Source organism: Paroedura picta, chromosome 5, assembly GCF_049243985.1.
Source record: "Paroedura picta isolate Pp20150507F chromosome 5, Ppicta_v3.0, whole genome shotgun sequence".
Lineage (NCBI taxonomy): Eukaryota > Metazoa > Chordata > Lepidosauria > Squamata > Gekkonidae > Paroedura > Paroedura picta.
Window position 1 is genome coordinate 129774776 of NC_135373.1, and position 22042 is coordinate 129796817.

General features: G+C 47.6%; 1 protein-coding gene across 1 annotated transcript; it reads left to right on the forward strand.

The window, feature by feature from the left end:
* The first annotated feature begins 5170 nt into the window (after positions 1 to 5170).
* LOC143838782 (tubulin alpha-8 chain) lies at positions 5171 to 21999 on the forward strand. The gene is made up of 5 exons (XM_077340682.1): positions 5171 to 5311; positions 9417 to 9639; positions 11243 to 11391; positions 14273 to 14953; positions 18335 to 21999. Exons 1-5 carry the CDS (start codon positions 5309 to 5311, stop codon positions 18626 to 18628), a joined length of 1350 nt encoding a protein of 449 aa, XP_077196797.1. The 5' UTR covers positions 5171 to 5308; the 3' UTR covers positions 18629 to 21999.
* Positions 22000 to 22042: the final 43 nt, after the last annotated feature.

A 22042-nucleotide genomic window follows, 5' to 3' on the forward strand; every position in this document is an offset into this window, starting at 1 on the left:
TGAGCCCCTGCCAGCACCTGCTGTAGTCTATGGATATCTGGAGAGCCACAGTTTGGACAAGGCATTCTATGCCATCATCCAGTTGTGCCCGAATGAGGGAAATGAATGAACAGCAGCCAAGGAAGGTTCCCAAATAGGTCAGAGGAAGTCAGGTGGGAGTGGAGCATGGGATGGAAAGCTGTGATGTCACTTCTGGGTGCTCTAGGAATTTCCCTATTCTCTATGGAATACACCATAAAGACTTGGGAAGTTCCTAGAGTATTGTGGACAATGAGCTGTCATCGTAAGCTCCCATACTTTTTCTCTTACCGCTCTTTTCAAGCATGTGGCAGGGAGTGCAGAAGTGCGTGAGAGCCAGTGTGACACTGTGGGTAGAGCCCAAGACTAGAGTTAGGGAAAGCCGGATATAAATCCTCTTTCACTCCTTAATTATCCTGGGCAACCTCGGATGAGTTGCTCACTGGCAGCTTAACCTTCCTCGCAGGTGAGGCCAAAGCCGGTGAGGATAAAATATCACCCTGGATATTTTTTCTCAGTGTGTTTGGTAGACGCATACTGATGTTCCCTGACCCCTCTAAATCTTGTGGATTGGGCTTGCTTCCTGTTCTGACTTGTTTTTGATGAACACAAATGACTCGTGTCTCTCCGCATCCTGCCTCCCTGCATCTCAAGCACTGCCACCTCTGGGTTAGAAAATACCTGGAGATTCGGGGGGGAGGGGAGTTTGGGAAGGGGAGGGGCCTTAGCAAGGTACGATGCCGCAGAGTCCACCCTCCGGAGCAGACATTTCCTCTAGGAGAACTGGTCTCTGTCATCTGGCCATAAGGTGTAATGCCAGGAGAACTGCAGGTCCCACCTGGAGGTTGGCCAACCTATAATGCTCTCAGCTGCATGGTGACTGCACGGGACAGCCTCTTGTTTCATGTAAACTGTCCTGAGCCTTCAGGGAGGGTGGTATATAAATTAACAAACAAATAAATAAATAAATACGGCCCGACCAGGAAGTTCTCCAGGCTGAAATGAACGGGGGCGGTTCCACAGTATGTCAAAGGAGCAGAGCAGACAGTCCTGTATGTTGCCTAATCCTGTAGGATGAATGTTCAAAGCAGCAAGAGAAGGGCTCAGGTGCCAAACAAGAGTCTCTGGCCCATACAGCTGCTGAGACTCTGTGGACAGCCCACATTCAACCTGTTCTCCAGCAGCCGCCCTGGCTGCCGGTGGAGTTCTGGATTAGGTTCAAGGTGTTGGTTTTAACCTTCAAGGTCTTACACAATCTGGGACCTGCGTATCCTACGGACCTTCTCTCCAAATACATGCCCTAAAGCAGGGGTAGTCAACCTGTGGTCCTCCAGCTGTTCATGGACTAAATTCCCGTGAGCCCCTGCCAGCATTTGCTGGCAGGGGCTCATGGGAATTGTAGTCCATGAACAGCTGGAGGACCACGGGTTGACTACCCCTGCCCTAAAGAGTATTTTGCTCAGCTAGTCCCAACTTACTGATGGTCCCTGCCGTGTCTGTAGACCTGCCAACAACCAAGCTTGAGATTCAAGGCAGGATCCTAGCTTACGATGTAACTGACCAATGTGGACTGGATCCTATTTGCCGGATCCAGTCAGTTTAAACTGAAACTGACCAATAGTGCACAGTGGCAGGAAGATCCATTGTTTGCTTATGTATATTTGAAAGGTTGTCACTTGGAGGAGGGCAGGATGCTGTTTCCGTTGGCTGCAGAGGAGAGGACACGCAGTAATGGGTTTAAACTACAAGTACAACGATATAGGCTAGATATCAGGAAAAAGTTTTTCACAGTCAGAGTAGTTCAGCAGTGGAATAGGCTGCCTAAGGAGGTGGTGAGCTCCCCCTCACTGGCAGTCTTCAAGCAAAGGTTGGATACACACTTTTCTTGGATGCTTTAGGATGCTTAGGGCTGATCCTGCGTTGAGCAGGGGGTTGGACTAGATGGCCTGTATGGCCCCTTCCAACTCTATGATTCTATGATTCTATGGCCTGTATGGCCCTTCCAACTCTATGATTCTACGATTCTATGATTCTAAATAAGTTGGGGGTTTCAGGGGGGGGAGTGGATCAGTTGCTACTTCTAACATGCCGGGGTTCTAATAAAGAGCTCTAATCACTACTATTTATTTATTTATTATATTTATATTTATACGAGTGTCCGTGTCCACCTAAGAACCCACCAGTCCCAGAGAAGGTCGCCTGGCCTTAACCAGAGGCAGGGTCTTCTTAGTTCCGGCTCCAGTCTGGTGGAACAAGTTGCTAACAGAGTTCCGGGACCTTGTGGAACAGCCTGTAAAATGGCATTCTTCCACCGGGCTTGTAAGGTAAAGGGATCCCCGGTGCAAGCACCGAGTCATGTCTGACCCTTGGGGTGACGCCCTCCAGCGTTTTCATGGCAGACTCAACACGGGGTGGTTTGCCAGTGCCTTCCCCGGTCGTTACCGTTTACCCCCCAGCAAGCTGGGTACTCATTTTACCGACCTCGGAAGGGTGGAAGGCTGAGTCAACCTTGAGCCGGCTGCTGGGATCGAACTCCCAGCCTCATGGGCAAAGGTTTCAGACGGCTGCCTTACCACTCTGCGCCACAAGAGGCCCACCGGGCTTGTAGTTGTGGCCAAAGCTAGCACTTCTTAACATCCAAATGGGCCCCCTGCCCGCTCCACCCTCACCACGTTTGCCTGGGGGGGGGGGGTTTCAATGTGATCTATCTGCCCTCAGGCTTCCACGACGGACCTTGTTGTTGTTGTTGTTGTTGTTTTAATGAATATGGAATTTTAAAATGCTGCTAGCCGGCCCAAGACTGTCGCCAGAGAGGGGTGGCCTAAAAAGAAATGTAAAATAAATCTTGGAGGCTCGATGGGTTTCTGGGGCTCTCTTCTTGCTTGGCTCTTTAATATTGATGCCACAGGCCTAGAAGTTTATATATAAATAAATAATCTATTTTAATTGCTTTAATTGATTTGAACTGCTATTCTGTTTTTTAACATGTTATAAACTGTCCCGAGGTGGCTGTGCCAACAAGGGCGGTCTAGAAATTTAAATACAAATAAATTAAATATAAATAAAACCATTGTTATTATTGATTTATTTATGTATTGGATTTTTATCCCACCACTCTCCAGAGACTCGTGGCGGGTCACACAAAAGACAGAATTACACCCCCAATAAAATAAATCACAACCCCCAATACGAAAACTCATAAAACCCATAAAATGGTGGCATAATCCCCAAACCTTCCCCAATTTATTGTCAAACCTGCACAGGTACAGGATCACAGAGCGTGGTAGCGCTGGCCAGAGCAGTGGCCCTAGTTGTCCCTGAAACCGGGCCTCAACCCAAAACCTTTCTTTGTTATTAGACTGAAGTTCGGAGTCCTGGTTGCCAACAGTGAATTTGGAGGTTACTTTTTTGACTGGAACCACATTAGAATTCATCTTTCCATTAGGGGGAATGCTGGCCCCCAAGCTCCCATGGGCACATTTGAAACTTCTTCTTTGTATGAGAGTCCTCGTGAGATCACTGTGGGGTGTCCAGTGGGTGATAACGGGCCAGGAGATGTGCAGATTGTTGTAAATTCTACCATTGACTAAACTTCCAGATGGATAACTAACCAGGAAGGGAGGAGAGGACAGATTTCTGCCTTGTAAGGGAGGTGCTAATGAGCCAGGAAATGGGTTTTTGGAAGAAGCTGTGCCGTGAAGGAGATGCATGAATAGCCTCAAGGAATTCCAAAATAACCGGAAAGGATGTATTACTGTCTTGCAAGCCCTGTTCATTCCCAATAGACGGAGGTTGATGATCCTCAGAGGGGCACAGGATGGACCTGTTTAATAGGGTGATTCCAGGTTTCCATGAGGCCCATGTGTAATGGGGAAGGATTGGGAGGAAGCAACATCTAAATTCTTGGCAAATAGAAGGTTATCACAAGTATCGAGGCATGCAATCCAGACTACTAATCCCGTAACCCTTTAAGAGCCAGGTTGGTATAGTGGGTTAAGAGCAGCGGCTTCTAATCTGGAGAACCGGGTTTGATTTCCCACTCCTCCACATGAAGCCAGCTGAGTGACCTTGGGCCCGTCACAGTTCTTTTAGAGCTCTCCCAGCCTCACCTACCTCACAGGGTGCCTGTTGTTGGGAGAGGAAGGGTAAGTGACTGTAAACTGCTTAGACACTCCTTTGGGTAGTAAAAAGAAGGATACAAAAAAAAACAACAACCCTAGATCTTCTTCTAAACGGAATATTTGTCAATGCATCCATTTAGAACTGATTCAAATGGGTAGCCGTGTTGGTCTGAAATAACACAATAAAATCAGAGTTCAGTGGCACCTTTAAGACTAACAAAGATTTATTCAGGGCGTGAGCTTTTGTGTGCAAGCACTCTTCCTCAGACTCAAGAGTGCTTGCACTCGAAAGCTCACGCCCTGAATAAATCTTTGTTGGTCTTAAAGGTGCTACTTTACGGTCCATTTAGAACTGCGGACAGCATCTGTTGGAATACGGAAACAGGTCAAGGCTCTCTCTGAAGTTCCTTCAGGTTTCATGATTCATTTGTGGTTGACTTTTATCTTAAAACGCCACAGTTGGCTTGAAGGATTCAAATGCCAATGAGATAATTCTGCCTTTGAAAGCCTGAACAGCCGTGCTGACACGGTGTCATAGTTAAAAGTGTCCCACAAGGACCTGGAAAATTAAAATCCCCACTTCTGCCATGGGAGATTGCTGGGTGATCTTGGGCCAGTCTCAAACTCTCATCCTCGCCTACCTCACAGGGTTGTTGTGAGGGGGAAACGAAGGAGAGAACAACAACATTAGCTGCTTCGAGACCTCAAGTGGGGAGAAAGGTAGAGGATACACAAAGTAAGCAAACAATGCTGAAGCCAGAACCCCTGAACCCCCAATTTTCAGTAAAATTCATGCTCCTCCCTGTTTCTTCAGTGATCTATACACAAATGCCTGTGCTTTCCTTTCCCCCAAACATCCAAGGGCATCATTTCCTCTCTCAGTTCATTCGCAAAGAATATGTGCCCCGTGGAAATGGGGATTAGCATGCAGGAGAGAGAAACCCATGCAAAGGGCTCCCCCATGATGTCAGCAGGCAAGGGTGTGAAAGTGTCTGGGGTGTTAATTATGACCTCTGTCCCCCCCTGCTCTGTGACACTGAGGGCCACTAGCAGCTGCTGCTCCTGCATTACAGCAACACGCTGTTCAGGAGAAGAGTGCAGAGACAAAACAGAACTTTCCGTGGCCGAACTGCTGACCAAGAGGGGAAGTGAGACTCCGTCAGAACACTATGGTGAGTGGAGATATGGGAAACAGAAAGTGGAGAGGTTGTTTTCAGCCACTGAATCCCTTGTGAGAACTGAGTGGCAGAAAGCACCATCCCCCCCCCCCCACTTCCTTGACTAGGTTATATTTTTTCTGGGCAGCCCGGCAATTGTGAATTTATGGAAATGACTTGACTGATGCTTTCTATCCGAGATTAAACCCTAGGGAGTTCATCGTAATATATCTGCTTTGGATTCTTGGGAGAAGGAGGGCATATAAATATGATAAATGCAATTTTTAAATAGAATATTTATATGTAGAGAGATGTTCAATGTTACCCCATCTGTTCCTACATTTGGGAACAGGGGAGCACAATACTGGATTTATTTATTGACCGAGCAGAGGAACTACGTTTGTAATATGATGCCGGTTTGATACATGAAGCTGACTGATACAATGCAGTCCTAAACAGTTATACCTTTATATGGGGCTTCCAACAGGTCTCTTTTAATTTCTTCTTTTCACAACTGCGAAAGCGTCTGCCATTAATCAATAACCTTAGCATTTTTATTTCCCTTATGTTCTTGTGAACCGACAATTGAACCCAAAGGACTGATAACTCTGTTATTCTAGCAAGATATTAAGTTGCATATTTGTGGGATAGCTTCACAATGCTGTTGACTAATTTCCTGCTAATTTACTGTGTCCTTATATCTGCACACTGAAGATACCTATTTCATGGTCTGAGGAAGTGTGCCTGCACACGAAAGGTCACGCCTAGAATAAAACTTTGTTGATCTTAAAGGTGCCATTGGACTCAAATTTCCTTCTGCTAATTCAGACCAAGACAGCTATGCACCTGGATCTAGAGTTATCCCTTTGGAAACCCACTGATCTCAATTGAGTTAGAAGGGTTTAGCTCGGTTTAGGACTGCACCATCAATAATTTGCCGGGTCACTATCCAGAGCTGAGGTGGAATTTCAAATTAAGTCTACCAGGTCAAAGGCTATTGCCTTACCTGTGGAACCATATTCTGACTTTGAACCTTCACCCCTTTCCTCGGGCAAAGAGGGAAGCACAGAGCTCATTTGAACCCATTCCTGATGCAGATGAATGGTCCCAGAGACCATGGGGAAGTAAACTGAGGTTAGTACTTTTATGAAGGAGTTATGGATCTCTATAAATGGATATGATTCTATGATTTTCAAGTCCCATAGAAAATAAAAATGCCGAGGGTTCTTTGACAGAAGTCATTTTTAATCTGGATTGTGAACTCTAGTTTCTGTAATTCCTAGAGCATGGGTAGTCAAACCGGCTCTCCAGATGTCCATGGACTACAATTCCCAGGAGCCCCTGCCACGAATGCTGGCAGGGGCTCCTGGGAATTGTAGTCCATGGACATCTGGAGGGCTGCAGTTTGACTACCCCTGTCCTAGAGAACGGGGGACAGTGGCCGTAGAGAGCACAGAGGGGATGTGACACCATAGAGTCCACCCTCCAAAGCAGCCATTTTCTTCAGGGGAGTGGATCTCTATAGTCTGGAGCTGTCATTCCAGGACATCCCCAGGACCCACCTGGAAGTTGGCATGCCTATTTTGAACCAGTTTAAAATTTTAATCTAGATGTATCTTTAGTAAGGTGGCCAACCTTCAGGTGGGACTTGGGGGTCCCCTGGTGTCATGGTCAAGAGCGGTAGCTTCTAATCTAGTGAGCTGCGTTGGATTCCCAGCTCCTCCTCATGCAGCCAGCTGGGTGACCTTGGGCTCGTCACAGCCCTGATAGTGCTGCTCTCAGAGAGCCATAATATCAGGGCTTTCTCAGCCCCACCTAACTCACAGGGTGTCTGTTGTGGGGAGAGAAGGGAAGGCAAATGTAAGCCGCTTGGAGACTCCTTTTGGGCATATAAGAGCCAACTCTTCTTCTTCAATAATATCAGGGCTCTCTCAGCCCCCCCTACCCCACAAAGTGTCTGTTGTGGGGAGAGGAAGGGAAGGCCATTGGAAGCCACTTTGAGATTCCTTTGGGCAGTGAAAAGCGAGGTATAAAAACCAACTCCTCCTCCTCCTCCTCCTCCTCCCCTCCCTTCTTCAAGAGCAGTTATAAGAAAACAAAAGAAATTCCTGCAGCAGGAACCTCAAACAATGCTAATAAGAAGACCTGCTAGCCCTGGAACAATCAAAAGGAGAAAAAGACCTAACCTAAGCAATCCACAATAAAGAATATTTTACAAAAATAAAGAGTGTCCTGCCCACCGAGCCCTCTGGGTGGAAGTGGCCAGTTCCTTAGCTTGCGGTCAAGACCATTAAGGCCGGAGGGGAAAGGCTGGGGACCCCTCCCTGAGCTCCCACAGACCCCTGGGTATCTGTGGACTCCTGGTTGGGAATCCCTGCCTTAAAGACTCCCACACCTAATATGGATAAACTTTCTAAGACAGAGCTTGCATTGCGAGATGCTGTCCATCACACATTTTATTCTGGAGACTTGGCAGAGTTGCCTTGGGCTGCTTTCATGCCTTTGGTTCACTCGCACGTAAGTTGTTTCCACAGGCTACTGCTGGGAAGCAAATCTGGTTCCCACTCTGCCCCCACCCCTCCCCACTCCTGGCATTATGCTGCTTCACAGAATCATAGAGTTGGAAGGGACCTCCTAGGTCATCCAGTCCAACCCCCTGCACTACCCAGGACACTCACATCCCTATCGCTCATCCACTGTAAGCTGCCACCCCCTTGAACCTTCACAGAATCAGCTTCGAAGCACCTTTCTGGTTTCCCCCCTCCTTCTTGCAAGCCTTCTCGTGCTTGTTTTGCTGCAGTTTCAGGGAAGATTACAGAAAAGTCAAAATTTGGTTCTTTCCAGCCCTCTTTGCATAATAAGCCCCAATGTAAAGGACTGGCCATTTATCTCCATGTCAGTCAGCAACATTATGCAAGGAACTGTTATTGCAGATGATGGTTGTTCCTTTTCCTGGCAGGCAGCTCTTGGGGCACAGTGGGAGTGCTCTGATTACGAGACTCCTGGCAGCAACTTGTGTCCCTTTCACTAACTTCCTTGGCTCCTGTTTATCAGACGTTTTGCAAGACAAGAGGAGGAGAGGATGGCCGGACGTTGTTTTTGCGTTAACTTAGAAGCATCTGCAAGTTTTCAAGCACTTTAACTGCAACTCCTACACGATCCAGGCTGTAAGAGTTTGGCGACCTCTCTGTGATTTGTGAAGCTGAGCTGCTTTTATGGATGGAGGGGTAGAGAGAAAGGTTTTTGGAGGGCCTGCAGTCAGTCCCGCAACCCGAAAAGGCCCTCCGGCCTTCTTGAGTTACAGAGAGGTGGAGAAATTCTGTTTCGCTGGGCCAAGTCCCAGGCAGAAGTAAAAATAACCCCACTTAGCTTGGGATCTCATTCCCAAGAGGTCTATCTCAGGGCATGATGGCTCTGTACCCAACTCTGTGCATTTGCTGCATGGAGACATTCAGGGGATACAGGTTTCCTTTGAGTTTGCAAACTTTAGAATTATATCAACTATTTGAAGCGGACTCTTTTGCTTGTCAATTATCTATCCAGTGCATTTTTAGCCCACCATACTAGGGATGCCAACACTCAGGTAGAACCTGGGGTTCCCCTGGAATTATAGCTCATCTCCTGGAGAAAATGGCTGCTTTGAAAGGTGGACTCCATACCATAATACTCCACTGATGTCCCTCCCTCCTCCAAATCCATCCACCCGGCTCTACCCCCAAAGTTGCCAGGCTTACGTGAGTTGGCATGACCGGTCATATCACCTGATAAATGTTTAGCAAATTTTAAAAATATATTTAAAAATTAATCCCCACCCATTTAGGAAACCCTTCCAGGGTTCTCCAGGAACCCCAGGTTTCACGAAGCCTGGGGCAGGGGTTATCCAACTTTTAAAGATCCTATTCATTTTGCACCATTTGTTTCTTTCTCTTTTTCTTGCCCCCCTCCGCCTCCTTGCCCGTTTCTTTTCACTGCACAAGAACAGCCTAGATTTGTCTTTCAGATTTGCTTGCTAGTGACGCTCCACCAAAAATGACACACGGGGAATAGAGGCAGGCCGAGTGGACCAACGGAGAGCAAGCGTGTTGCTTCTTTTTGACCTTTCTCTCTTCCCCCTCCGCAGCGTGAATGCATCTCTGTCCACATCGGCCAAGCTGGAATTCAGATCGGCAATGCATGCTGGGAGCTTTTCTGCTTGGAACACGGCATCCGCCCGGATGGCACATTTCACAACCAACCCAGCAAGATTACCGATGACGACTCTTTCACTACGTTCTTCAGTGAAACGTGCACAGGGAAACATGTGCCACGGGCCGTCATAGTGGACCTGGAACCCACCGTCGTAGGTCAGTGAGGATGGAAGCAAACGCCAAGGAGCCTACTGTATGGTGAAGGAGGAAGTGCAGGAACCAGATGGGAAGGCAGCCAAGATGGCGGAAACCTTTAATACCTTCCATTTCTGGTGCAATGCCTGCCTCCAGCCTGGAGAGCCAGCTGGGTGTAGTGGTTCAGAGCGGCGGCCTCGAATCTGGGGAGTCGGGTTTGATTCCCTGCTCCTCTACATGCAGCCAGCTGGGTGGTCTCCAGTTAGTCACAGCCCTGTTAGATGCCGTTCTCACGGAACAGTCCTATCAGAGCTCCCTCAGCCTCACCTTCCTCACAGGGTGTCTGTGGTTGGGAGAGGAAGGGAAAGCGATTGTGAGCCACTTTGAGAGTCCTTCAAGCAGTGAAAAGTGGGACATATAAACCAACCCTTCTTCTTATAGAATCATAGAATTTCATGAGAATTATCTGTTCAGCCGCTGCTTAAAGGCCGCCAGTGAGGGGGAACTCACCACCTCCTTAGGCAGCTGATGCCGCTATTACTGCAGGTCCTATTCTCTGCTGACAAGAGAAACCACTCCCTGCTCTCTTCCATGAAAAACTTTCAAATACATGACAAAGGTCAAGAGGGGACATGATTGCTCTCTTGAAGTATCTAAAAGGTAGTCACTTGGATGTGGGCAGGGATCAATTCCTGTTGGCAGCAGAGGACAGGACCCCCAGTAATGGGTTTAAACTTTGTGAAGAATGATAAGAGGAAAAAATGTTCATAGTTTAGCAGTGGAATCTAAGGAGGTGGTGAGCTCCCCCTCACTGGCAGTCTTCAAGCAATGGCTGGACAGATCCTTATCATGAATGCTTTAGGATGTTCCTGCATTGAGCAGGGGATTGGACTAGATGGTCTTCATGGCCCCTTCCAACTTATGATTATATAATCTTTCAGCGTTCCGCAGGGACTGTAAAACGGAGCTCTTCTGCCAGGTTGAGGCTGGGCCACGAGGTCGATCTGGCCCCCCATAACATCTATACTACTGTAGCAGTAGCCAAGACCAACTTGCTCCCTCATTCTCCCTCCCCCTTGGTTGGATATTGGGGGGGGGGTTAGTTTAGATGTTCTGCCGCATCTTGGTTTATTGTGCTTATTAGGTTTTGTTGTGATTTTAACGTATGGGGTTTTAATTGGGGTTTTTATTACTGTAACTCGCCTCGAGCCTCCAGGGAGAAGTAACTTACAAATTTAATTTAACAACTACAACAACAACAACAACAACAATATAATGTATCACCCCAAATACATAGAGTTTGTGGTGGAAAGTGCCATCGAGTCATAGCTGACTTAGGGCAACTCTTTAAGGTTTTCAAGTCCAGAGACAACGAGAGGGGGGGGTTTGCCATTGCCTGGCTCTGTGTGGCAGCCCTGGGCTTCCTCGGTGGTCTCCCATCCAGCAACAAACGAGGGCCGTCCCTCCTTAGATTTTGAGAGTCAGTGAGATCAGGCTAGCCTGGGCCAGGTCAGGGCTTATGCAGTTAAACACCGAGATATGCTGCCCGTCCTATCATGTCTTCCATGCGACCGAAATTATTTCCCCAAAAGTCATCAGGGTGTGCATTTCCTGTTCTCCGCAGATGAAGTGAGGGCGGGCACCTACCGCCACCTCTTCCACCCGGAACAGCTAATAGCTGGCAAGGAAGATGCGGCCAATAACTATGCCCGTGGCCACTACACCATTGGCAAGGAGATCATCGACATGGTCCTCGATCGGATTCGTAAGCTGGTAAGTACAAAAGGTGCCATTAAAAGTGGCAAGGAGTAGGTTTTGGGAGCAAGGAAAGAAAGCAATCTGGACTTCTAGAAATCCTCATCCCCTCACAGCTGTATAGTGCATGGCGGGTTTGAAGGACACCATTTAATTGTTTACGCCAGCATTTTTCCTATTGTCCTCTTTGGCAGGACAATATGTATGTCCCTTTGTCTTCAGAGCAAACCTTTTTATATGGAACCCAGCAGGACTCTGGTTACATAGACCTCTCTCCTAAATTAGTTTTCCTAATAGGAGAGTGGTGGCCAGGAAGGAATTTTTAAGGTGAAGGTGGGTGAGCGATAGGGTTCTGAGTGTCCTGCATAGTGTAGGGGGCTGGACTAGATGACCCAGGAGGTCCCTTCCAACTGTATGATTCTAAGTAGGCGGTTTTGATAATATTTTAATGATATATTTTAATTTAATGTATATAATAACTATTTAATTCATGAACATTAATATTCCCCCCGTCCCCATCCCCATCCCCAAGAATGGCTGCTTCTGAATTTTAATAATATAAATAAATAATGGAGGTAAAGGTAAAGGTATCCTCTGTGCAAGTACCGGGTCATGCCTGACCCTTGGAGTGACGCCCTCCAGCGTTTTCTTGGCAGACTCAATACGGGGTGGTTTGCCAGTGCCTTCCCCAGTCATTACCGTTTACCCCCCAGCAAGCTGGGTACTAATTTTACCGACCTCGGAAGGAAGGAAGGCTGAGTCAACCTTGAGCCGGCTGCTGGGATTGAACTCCCAGCCTCATGGTCAGAGCTTCAGACAGCATGTCGGCTGCCTTACCACCCTGCACCACAAGAGGCTCTTAAATAATAATTTCCTTCCTCTAAATAATGGTAGGAAGTCCAAAATGTTAGTTTAAAGAAATGTAGGACTGCTTCTCCCCCATTTGCCATTCAACAGTGCTTGTTGCACCTGCTGTTACCACTCCAGATATTTTCTCTGGGTTGGGCCTGCAAAGAAATCAGCAGGTTTCCCCCCTCCCTCAGCTGAGCACTGGGCCTTCTCTCCTGCTGCAGCCCTGATTGACTCATTCCGGCGGGAAAGAGTTTGAAACCAAGTTTTATTCACAATGCAATGACTGCAACTCAGCTTGGCAAACGCACTCTACAGAGGACATTCTAGGGTGCAATTCCTCTCTGGTTAGCTCCAGCACATACCTTCAACTAAATCCGCAGTTTACCTCTGGGCCTTTTCTCTCCAGCTGTTGGGGTCTTGCAGCTGGTAATACGTAGGCAGCTTCGAAGATTGCACATGCTTTGTGATCTTTTGCTCCCTAGGCCCTGAATTCTAAAACTTTTGACGGAGATAAAATAAAATGTTAAAGTGAAAATTACACATACTTCCCACAAATCCTTTGTGCCACATAATATTTTCCCCCCCTCCTTCATTTTTTAATTTTTGCAACATCTGCCTGAGGAATGGTTCTAATGAACTCAAGAAGTTGTTCAATGTTTTGTGCCCTTTGGGTTTCATCTCCTGGATATTCTAGATCAGCCATTCCATTCATAAGGGCCACTGGCCAACCCCATTGGACCTTGGGGTTAAGTAGAAGGAAGACATTTTTAGGAAATCTTTTCACCCGCTCTGAGAACCTTCCCACTTTTAGCATCGGGGGAGGGGCTGAAAACAGGAACAAAATTATTTGCTATGTTTCCAATTTTCTCAAAAATCAGTTCTTGGCACAACGGGCTCCTAAAAATCCCAGTAGCATCCTGAAAAAGCTTAGGTTAGGCAGTTGAATACCAATCGCAAACTGTAGATTCAGGTGAAACCGTTTTACGTATAGGCACAGTTTCAACAAGGCTCTGACCAAAGAACCCTGTATAACAGACCTACAAAAAACATATACTGTTACATTTCTGTGTTGGATCAGCCAGTCAAATCTGGGTCAGAAACATTTCCAAATAAGTTACGAATTAATTATTGCTGACACACACACCGCTTGGTTAAGCTTCGGTGTTAAACTGAGCATGCCTTCTACAACATGATAGATTCAAATGAGTAGCCGTGTTGGTCTGAAGTAGCACAATAAAATCTGAGTCCAGTAGCCCCTTTAAGACCAATAAAGATTTATTCAGGGCATGAGATTTAGAGTGCATTAATAAATTTTTGTTGGTCTTAAAGGTGCTACTGTCTTGCTCCTGCACACATGCACAGTAAGTTTCCCTCAACACTTGCTCCTTGACACCCTGACAACCTGAAGGCAATATACTGTTTTGTTTCATTGGGATAGCAATATCTAGATGGGTGCTGTGTGATGCCTGATTGGTTGAATATAGGGTGGCCAGGACCTTTGATACTGCCAGTGGGGCTTGTGGGGGAGCTTTCTGGGAGACGGAAGGAGTGTTGGAACATGCTGACATCACTTGGAAGTGACATTGGAGATGTCGGGAGGTGATGATTCTAACTTTTGTGCAAAACTCTATAGTAGAATTTGCTTCAAATCATCGAGTTTTGCCCAAAAAGCAGAGCGTCCCCTTTAATCACCCTGATGTTCCAACATTCCTTCTGGTTAAAGGTATGTGAGGGGAGTTGGGGGGTGAGTCCAGAAAGTGGGGCATTCCACCTGGACCACTAGACCTTGCAACCCTCATTAGATCACATAAACCACAAGAGAAGAGAGGTTAAAAGAAAAAAAGAGATGGTCCAGAAGGAGGAGCTGAAAGCAGGTGAAAATGGCATTGAACAGGTGTAAAAAAAGACAAATGTTGGAATTCTAACCAACTGAACACACTGGACTTGAGCTGAAGAAATCATATCTGAACACAGCAGAAATTGAAACGTAGTCGAAGAACTACTAGAAAGCGGAACACGTTTCACAAAATTGTGTTTTTCTTTTCAGACTGATTCCTGCTCTGGTCTACAGGGATTCCTGATATTCCACAGCTTTGGTGGGGGGACGGGCTCCGGATTTACCTCCTTGCTGATGGAGCGCCTGTCCGTGGACTATGGCAAGAAGTCCAAGCTGGAGTTCGCCATCTATCCAGCCCCCCAGGTGTCCACAGCCGTGGTGGAGCCCTACAACTCCATCCTGACCACCCACACCACCCTGGAGCATTCCGACTGTGCCTTCATGGTGGACAACGAGGCCATCTACGACATCTGCCGTCGCAACCTGGACATCGAGCGCCCCACCTACACCAACCTCAACCGTCTCATCAGCCAGATTGTCTCCTCCATCACCGCTTCCCTGCGCTTCGACGGAGCCCTCAACGTGGACCTGACCGAATTCCAGACCAACCTGGTGCCCTACCCTCGCATCCACTTCCCACTGGTGACCTACGCCCCCATCATCTCCTCCGAGAGGGCCTACCACGAGCAGCTCTCTGTGGCGGAAATCACCAGCTCCTGCTTCGAGCCCAACAACCAGATGGTGAAGTGTGACCCCCGCCACGGGAAGTACATGGCCTGCTGCATGCTGTACCGCGGCGATGTCGTGCCCAAAGACGTCAACGTGGCCATCGCCGCCATCAAGACCAAGAGGAGCATCCAGTTTGTGGACTGGTGCCCAACTGGATTCAAGGTCAGGAGGGACATGTTTTGGCTTTCCTTTATAAGGCCTTTGGTGTAGATGGCACAGTGCAGCATTGTTCTGTTGTAACGAAGCTGCCTTAAATAGCTGCCCTAAACTGGAGCTGTCTTTTCATGAACAAATCCTAGGCAGCTGGAGGTATTGATCCCCATTTCAGGGTGTCCGTTTTAAGGTTAAGGCCTGCACAATTGGTGCTGCCCTTGTGGTTGCATAATTTCATAGATGCAGATCTCAGCTGCATAGGATCTACTCACGGTAAAGGCTGAGAGACTTGAGAATGTTCAGTCTAGAGAGGTGGAGAGGGGACATGATTGCTCTCCTTAAGTACTTGAAAGGTTGTCAGCTGGAGGACAGCAGGGAGTGGTTCTTTGTGGGCAGCAGAGGATAGGACCCACACTAATGGCTATAAACTACATTGTAGAGTGGTACTGGCTAGATATTGGAGAAAAATTTCCACAGAAGAGTACAGTAGTGGAATCGACTGCCTAGGGAGGTGGTGAACTCCCCCTCTCTGGTGGTCTTTAAGCAGTGCCTGGATAGATCCTTATCACGGATGCTTTGGGCTGATCCTGCATTGAGCAGGGTGTGGGACCAGATGGCCTGTATGGCCCCTTCCAACTCTAGGATTCTATTTGAGGAAATCCCCCTCCATTGTTTTGGCAGAATTAAATTATGATCGCCTTTTGTTAAAAAAAAAATTGGTGCAACAGACTAACTCAGTTATCCCTCTAGGAGGATATATTGGAAAATACAGCCTGCTCTCAAGAGAGGAAGTGCTTAGGAGCAAAGATTAGGGGCAGGGCTTCTACGTTGGCATGTGTGGTTTTGCATGCCGTCATCTTCCTTACACGGAAGATATTGGCGTAGAGCAGAAAGTGCATATTTCCTGATGCCTGCTCCTGTGCCAGTCCACAGCTGAGCTTCCATGTGTCACAGCTCCTTCCGCATCCTCATATCCCCCTGGAACTAGTCCTAGCGGTTGCAGCTTCACTTACACTTTCCAAGGAAACCCACACAAATCCGGTTTCTGTGGTCGCAGCTAGGCAGTGCCTCCTCCCCATCTCTAAGAAAAGATGCTTGGTGGGGTTAACCCTTTAAGGACCACCCGTTTCGATCAATTCCCTATTGAATGTACAGAAGTGCATCCGGTGGAGATTTGGAGGAAAATGTCTTTTTAATAGAACTGCCTCATCTCGTCAGAAATCAGAAGCGAAACAGGGTTGGCCCCAGTCAGTACTCAGATGGGAAGATCACCAACATGTCCGGGAATGCTATGCAGAAGCAGGCAATGGTAAAGTTAATCTCCTGGCTTCAAAACGCTACAGGGGGGGTGGCCAAACTGCAGCTCCCCAGATGTCCATGGACTACAATTCCCATGAGCCCCTGCCAGCATGGGCAGGGGCTCATGGGAATTGTAGTCCATGGACATCTGGAGAGCCGCAGTTTGGCCACCCCTGGCTCTACAGGTTTGCCATCAGTCGGTTGCAACTTGATAGCACTTTTCCGTTACCAGCGTGCGGAAATGGGCCAATCACTCTTTTTACGGCACGGAGGGAAATGACGTCTCCTACCAAATAAGAGCCTCTTGTGGCGCAGAGTGGTAAGGCAGCCGCTGAAAGCGCTGACCATGAGGCTGGGAGTTCAATCCCAGCAGCCGGCTCAAGGTTGACTCAGCCTTCCATCCTTCCAAGGTCGGTAAAATGAGTACCCAGCTTGCTTGCTGGGGGGTAAGTGGTAATGACTGGGGAAGGCACTGGCAAGGCCACCCCATATTGAGTCTGCCAAGAAAACGCTAGAGGGCGTCACCCCAAGGGTCAGACATGACTCGGTGCTTGCACTGGGGATACCTTTACCTTTACCTACCAAATAAGAAAGTGCAAGGCCACTATGGAAAGTACAGAACATTTTCCTTTGGAGCTGGCAACCTTGCAGGAGACCCTAGGTTGGGCCAACAGATGTAAAGTACCAGAACACCATACATACTTGGGGGTGGGTGCGATAGAACGACTCCCTCTGTTCTGCGTCAATGCACTCCCTGCGGCCATGTCCGAAAGGGAGCTGTTCCCCAAATAAGGTTATTTTAATCTAGCACAAGCAATGCGATATTCAGGAGCCAGTCAGAAACTGTGGAGGAAGGAACCCCAATTGGTGCCACCTGCTTTCTCAAACAACTCTTGGTGGCTTCAGCCATCATGCTTGGGAGGCCAGGCTCCAGGTGGCACCTGGGGATCCTCTGGATTCACACCTCATTTCCAGGCATACGGAGATCAATTCCCCTGGAAAAAAAGGCTGCTTTGGAGAATGGACTCCGGAGAAGAAGAAAAGCTGGTTTTTATACTCTGCTTTTCCCTGCCCGAAGGAGTGTCACAGCGGCTTACATTCACCTTCCCTTCCCCTCCCCACAATAGACACCCTGTGAGGTGGGTGAGGCTGAGAGAGCCCTGAGATTACTCCTCTGTGAGAACAGCACTATCACGGCTCTGACTAACCCAAGGTCACCCAGCTGGCTGCCTGTGGAGGAGCAGGGAATCAAACCGGGCTTCCCAGATTAGCCGCCACTACTGTTAAACATGACACCAGGCCAGGCTACTGTTTCTATAGGCCAGGAGTAGTCAACCTGTGGTCCTCCAGATGTACATGGACTACAATTCCCATGAGCCCCTGCCAGCATTTGGACTAGATGGCCTGTATGGCCTCTTCCAACTCTATGATTCTATGATTCTAGGGGATGGCAAAGCTTATATACCTGGGCCGTGAAGATTGGGCAAGGGAACGGTCTTAGGTGAGAAACAGGCATTCACACAGGAAAAGAGCATTCTTGGATATGCGTAGGGATTAACACAGTTCACACGTCTGTTGTTTAGCCTAACAAGGGAAGGCAGCCTTGAATGAAATAGCGAGGAGTAGCGGAGGTGGGATGAGCCTTTGATATGCAGGCGGAGGCCAAAGGGAAGGTGGCCTCAGCCGAGGTGCCAGAGCCCAGCGGGAGTTCTGGGAACAGCAAACAGGTTGCAAAATAGATTCAAGTGGGCAGCCATGTTGGTCTGAAGCAGCACAACAGAACAAAATCAGAGCCCAGTGGCACCTTTAAGACCCACAAAGATTTATTCATGGTGTGAGCTTTTGAGTGCAGGTATGTTAGTCCGAGGAAGAGTGCTTGCACTCGAAAGCTCACGCCTTGAATAAATCTTTGTGGGTCTTAAAGGTGCCACTGGACTCAGACTGTAAAATGTCAAAGAGTCAGGGCAGGAGCTGTAGCTTCATGGCATGAGCTACCGCCGGCCTTCCCCTGCCACGTATGAAACCTCCCGTTCGTCTGACGTTCTTCGCACTGCCCGTTTTTTAAAGCTCGCCTCTCCTTGGCATTTCTAGGTCGGCATCAATTACCAGCCTCCCACCGCAGTCCCCGGGGGCGACCTGGCCCAAGTGCAGAGAGCCGTCTGCATGCTCAGCAACACCACAGCGATTGCCGAGGCCTGGGCCCGGCTGGACCACAAGTTTGACCTGATGTACGCCAAGCGGGCTTTCGTCCACTGGTACGTCGGCGAGGGCATGGAGGAAGGCGAGTTTTCCGAGGCCCGGGAGGATCTAGCTGCGCTGGAGAAAGACTACGAGGAAGTCGGAATGGACACTTTCGAGGAGGAAAATGATGGAGAAGAATTTTAAAATACAGTTTGCTCTGGAGTGGACCCAAAGGCGTCTGGGCGGCTCTCCTTCCCACCCGGGCATCACTTGCTGGCTTCTTCGCTGAGCACTTCTGTTCTTTCCACGGGTCTCGTATGCCAGACCCCTTGAAAGGAACGGCAGGTGCACAGCAGGAGTTGGGGGAGTGGTGTCCAGGCTCCATCCTTTCCAGGTTGCTCTACAGCAGGGGTGGCCAAACTGTGGCTCTCCCAATGTCCATGCATGTCCACCACGGCAGGGGCTCATGGTAATTGTAGTCCAAGGTCATTGGGAGAGCCACAGTTTGTCCATCCCTGCTGTACGGCACAATAGCCCAGCCTTTTGGCTCAGGGGCACCGAGTGAAAATCACCCACCTGTTCTTTGGATACCCGAATAGTTTAAGGTGATTGGATCCCTGACGGACTTTCCCAATCAGGGCACGACGGTTGCTTTTGAATTTACTGGCTCCCACTGGGAGATCAGCCCAGCACAAGCCACTCCACGGTACCTGATTCTGATCCTGCCTCGGACCTCGAACTCTGGTGCTTTGCAGATACACTGTAAAACCAAAACCAAAAAAGGAACACAACACAACCTTTACAAGTGGGAACTCAGAAGTTGAGCTGCACAATAAAATATTACAAAAACAGTAATTATTTATTGTGATGCACAATTTAAAAACAGAATAAAAACTACGTATATTTCATTATTTTCCAGGATCCCACTCAGCCACACTTTATAATCAGTTCAGACTTTGTATATAGTGTGTATTGTTATAATTCTGACCACTGAAGGGTCAAAACGTGTTTGTTCTTATGTGCAGTTAGTTCTCCATAGTTCTTATGTAGTTTTTATTCTGTTTTTAAATTGTGCACCACAATAAATAATTACTGTTTTTGTAATATTTTATTGTACAGCTCAACTTCTGAGTTCCCACTTAGCAGATACACAACAGCTGGCTCCATTTTCGGCCGCAAACATTTTGTGGTTGTGCCCTGTCTTAGAATTCCAAAAGTGCCCAGTGCCAAAAAAAGTCCCGTCCCCCCCCGATTAATGTGTAGAAAAAGGAAATTAACCTTTCCTGGCATGAGGATAAAGAACTTCACTTGGAAACTAACAATTCCCCACCAGCTCTGAGCAACTGTCCCTCTCTACCTTGGATTTGCTACTCCTTGCTGTTGATGAGCAGCATAGCAAAGCTTGACAGTCTAGTGAGGATCCACCTGCTGCATCTGATGAAGTGGGCCTAGTCCTCACAAACCTACGCTGGAATAATAGCTGCATTTCACAGGAAGTTGCTTCCTGCTGACTTAGACCTTGCATCCAGCAAGGTCTGAATGGCCTGCTCTTAGAAGCTGTAGCTTTCCAGGGTCTCAGGTGAACATCTTTCCACCTGCTACCTGTACCTCTGAGTTGCAGGTGCTGGGAACTGAACTGGGGATCTTCTCCATACGTTGATCTTCTCCCATGCCCACCCACCCCCACCTTTGCTAGTGTTTTAGCTTTCCACAAGGTCCCTCTCTGTTTTTTGCTGCCACAGCCTAATTACTGGGCTGTCCCACGCTACCTTCCTTCTCCCTGCTGCAGCTGCCCCTCTGAAATGACATGTTGCCCGAAGGTTACGGCAGATCTTTGGACTGCCCTGATTCATCCTGTGTCTAAAATAGCAACACAGAAAATAACCCCACCTCCCAATGCAGAGCTCAAACAACACCCGTGGTCTCATTTTACATCACATCCCACGGCTGAAACGAAACTTATGACAAGCCAACTAACTTATGCGCTAAAGAGAGGGTTTTTTTTTTTGCCTGGTCTGGGAGAACCTGCCCCCACCACAAACACTGGTCTGCTCACAGAGTTTTCAGATCCAGGTTGGGAAACTCCTGGAGATGTGGGGGTGGCACCTGGGGAGGACATGGACCTCAGTGGGATACAAAGCCATGGAATCCACCCTCCAAAACACCCCCTTTCTCCATTGGAACTGATCCCTGTCTGGAGATGAGCTGTAATTCCAGGGGATCCCCAGGTCCCATCTGGAGGCTGGCATCTTGATCTGCCCCTTTTCATTATACAAAGTCTGCAGACATCTGCTGCTCAGACTCTTTACAGCCAACCACTCACTCTAAATATTTATTCTTTGCCTACAAAGCATCTTCAGGGCAGTTTACAAAATGCTACCCAGATAACACCTCAGCTAACCCCTGAGCCTCTGGCCTGCCAAAAAGACTCTCCTTGGAGTTGCCAACTGCTTGGAGGGGGAAACTCCCTTTCGCTTTAGCAGAGGCTCGATGGGATGGTATTTATAAAGCAGTGTTATCTTTATGTCAAGGAAAATCTCAAGAACAAAACAAAGGGCCACACACCGACTGGAGCCAAGAGAGGAGGAAAGAGCAATGCTGCAACGGAGAAGATGATTTGATTCCGAAATATTAACAGATATTTTGCATTGTGCTTCTTGCGGGGGGGGGGTCTATACATATATTGCAAATGAAAGGGAAAAGTGAACCATTGTCTTTGAACTGTTTCACATAATCGTTAGTTAAAAAAAACAAACAGACCGAGGCAATGATTTTTAAAATGTTTTCAAAGTGGGAACTTCTGAGCACGTACAAGGAATTTTTAAAGATCAAAAACCACCGGAAACTTAAAATAATGTTGCAATCATTATTGCAGGATTGCGGAACAAGACAAGCCGTTAATTTCAAAAAGTGATTGGATCGAGTGGGGAAAAAAGGAAGAATGACCAAATCATACAGATCTGTGATATATAAGAGCAGCAATACTCCCATTAAACCAGCTTCAGAAATTTTTTCCCCCATTTCCTCTGCATTTGGCAAAGTGCCAGCCAGGAAAGGTTTCCGTTTAACCCATGAGGTACCAAGGTTGCTAACCTCCTGGCTATCAGATCTATAAGGAGCCTTGAAGAGGCAATCAGTTTGCACGTTATTCTGTTCTAAAAAATGTACTAATGGTGCATCTGTTTTTGATGTAAGGTATTATGCTCATGTTCCCCAATGGGTGCCTTAAATTTCCCTTTTGATTTATCACATGGAATTTGTCACAGGGACACAAAAAAACACCCAATCAAAGCTGCGTTGTAACCGCATTGCTGCGTTGTAACTGCATTGCTGCATTGTAAACCAGAGTTGGAAAACATGGTAGGGTGTCCTGGGTGTTTTTTAAAATCATGTTGGATGATAAAATCCTTCATAGAACTCGTGAAAACTGCAGAAGGTGGTCTTTCAAGGGAAAACGACCCCTTGGTAAATTAAATTCTGGCAAGGTTTAGGGATGCCATCCTCTTGGTGGGACCTGGATATCCCCTAGAATTAGAGCTCATTTCCAGACTATAGAGATCAGCTCCCCTAGAGAAAAGGGATTTATTATTATTATTATTATTATTATTATTATTATTA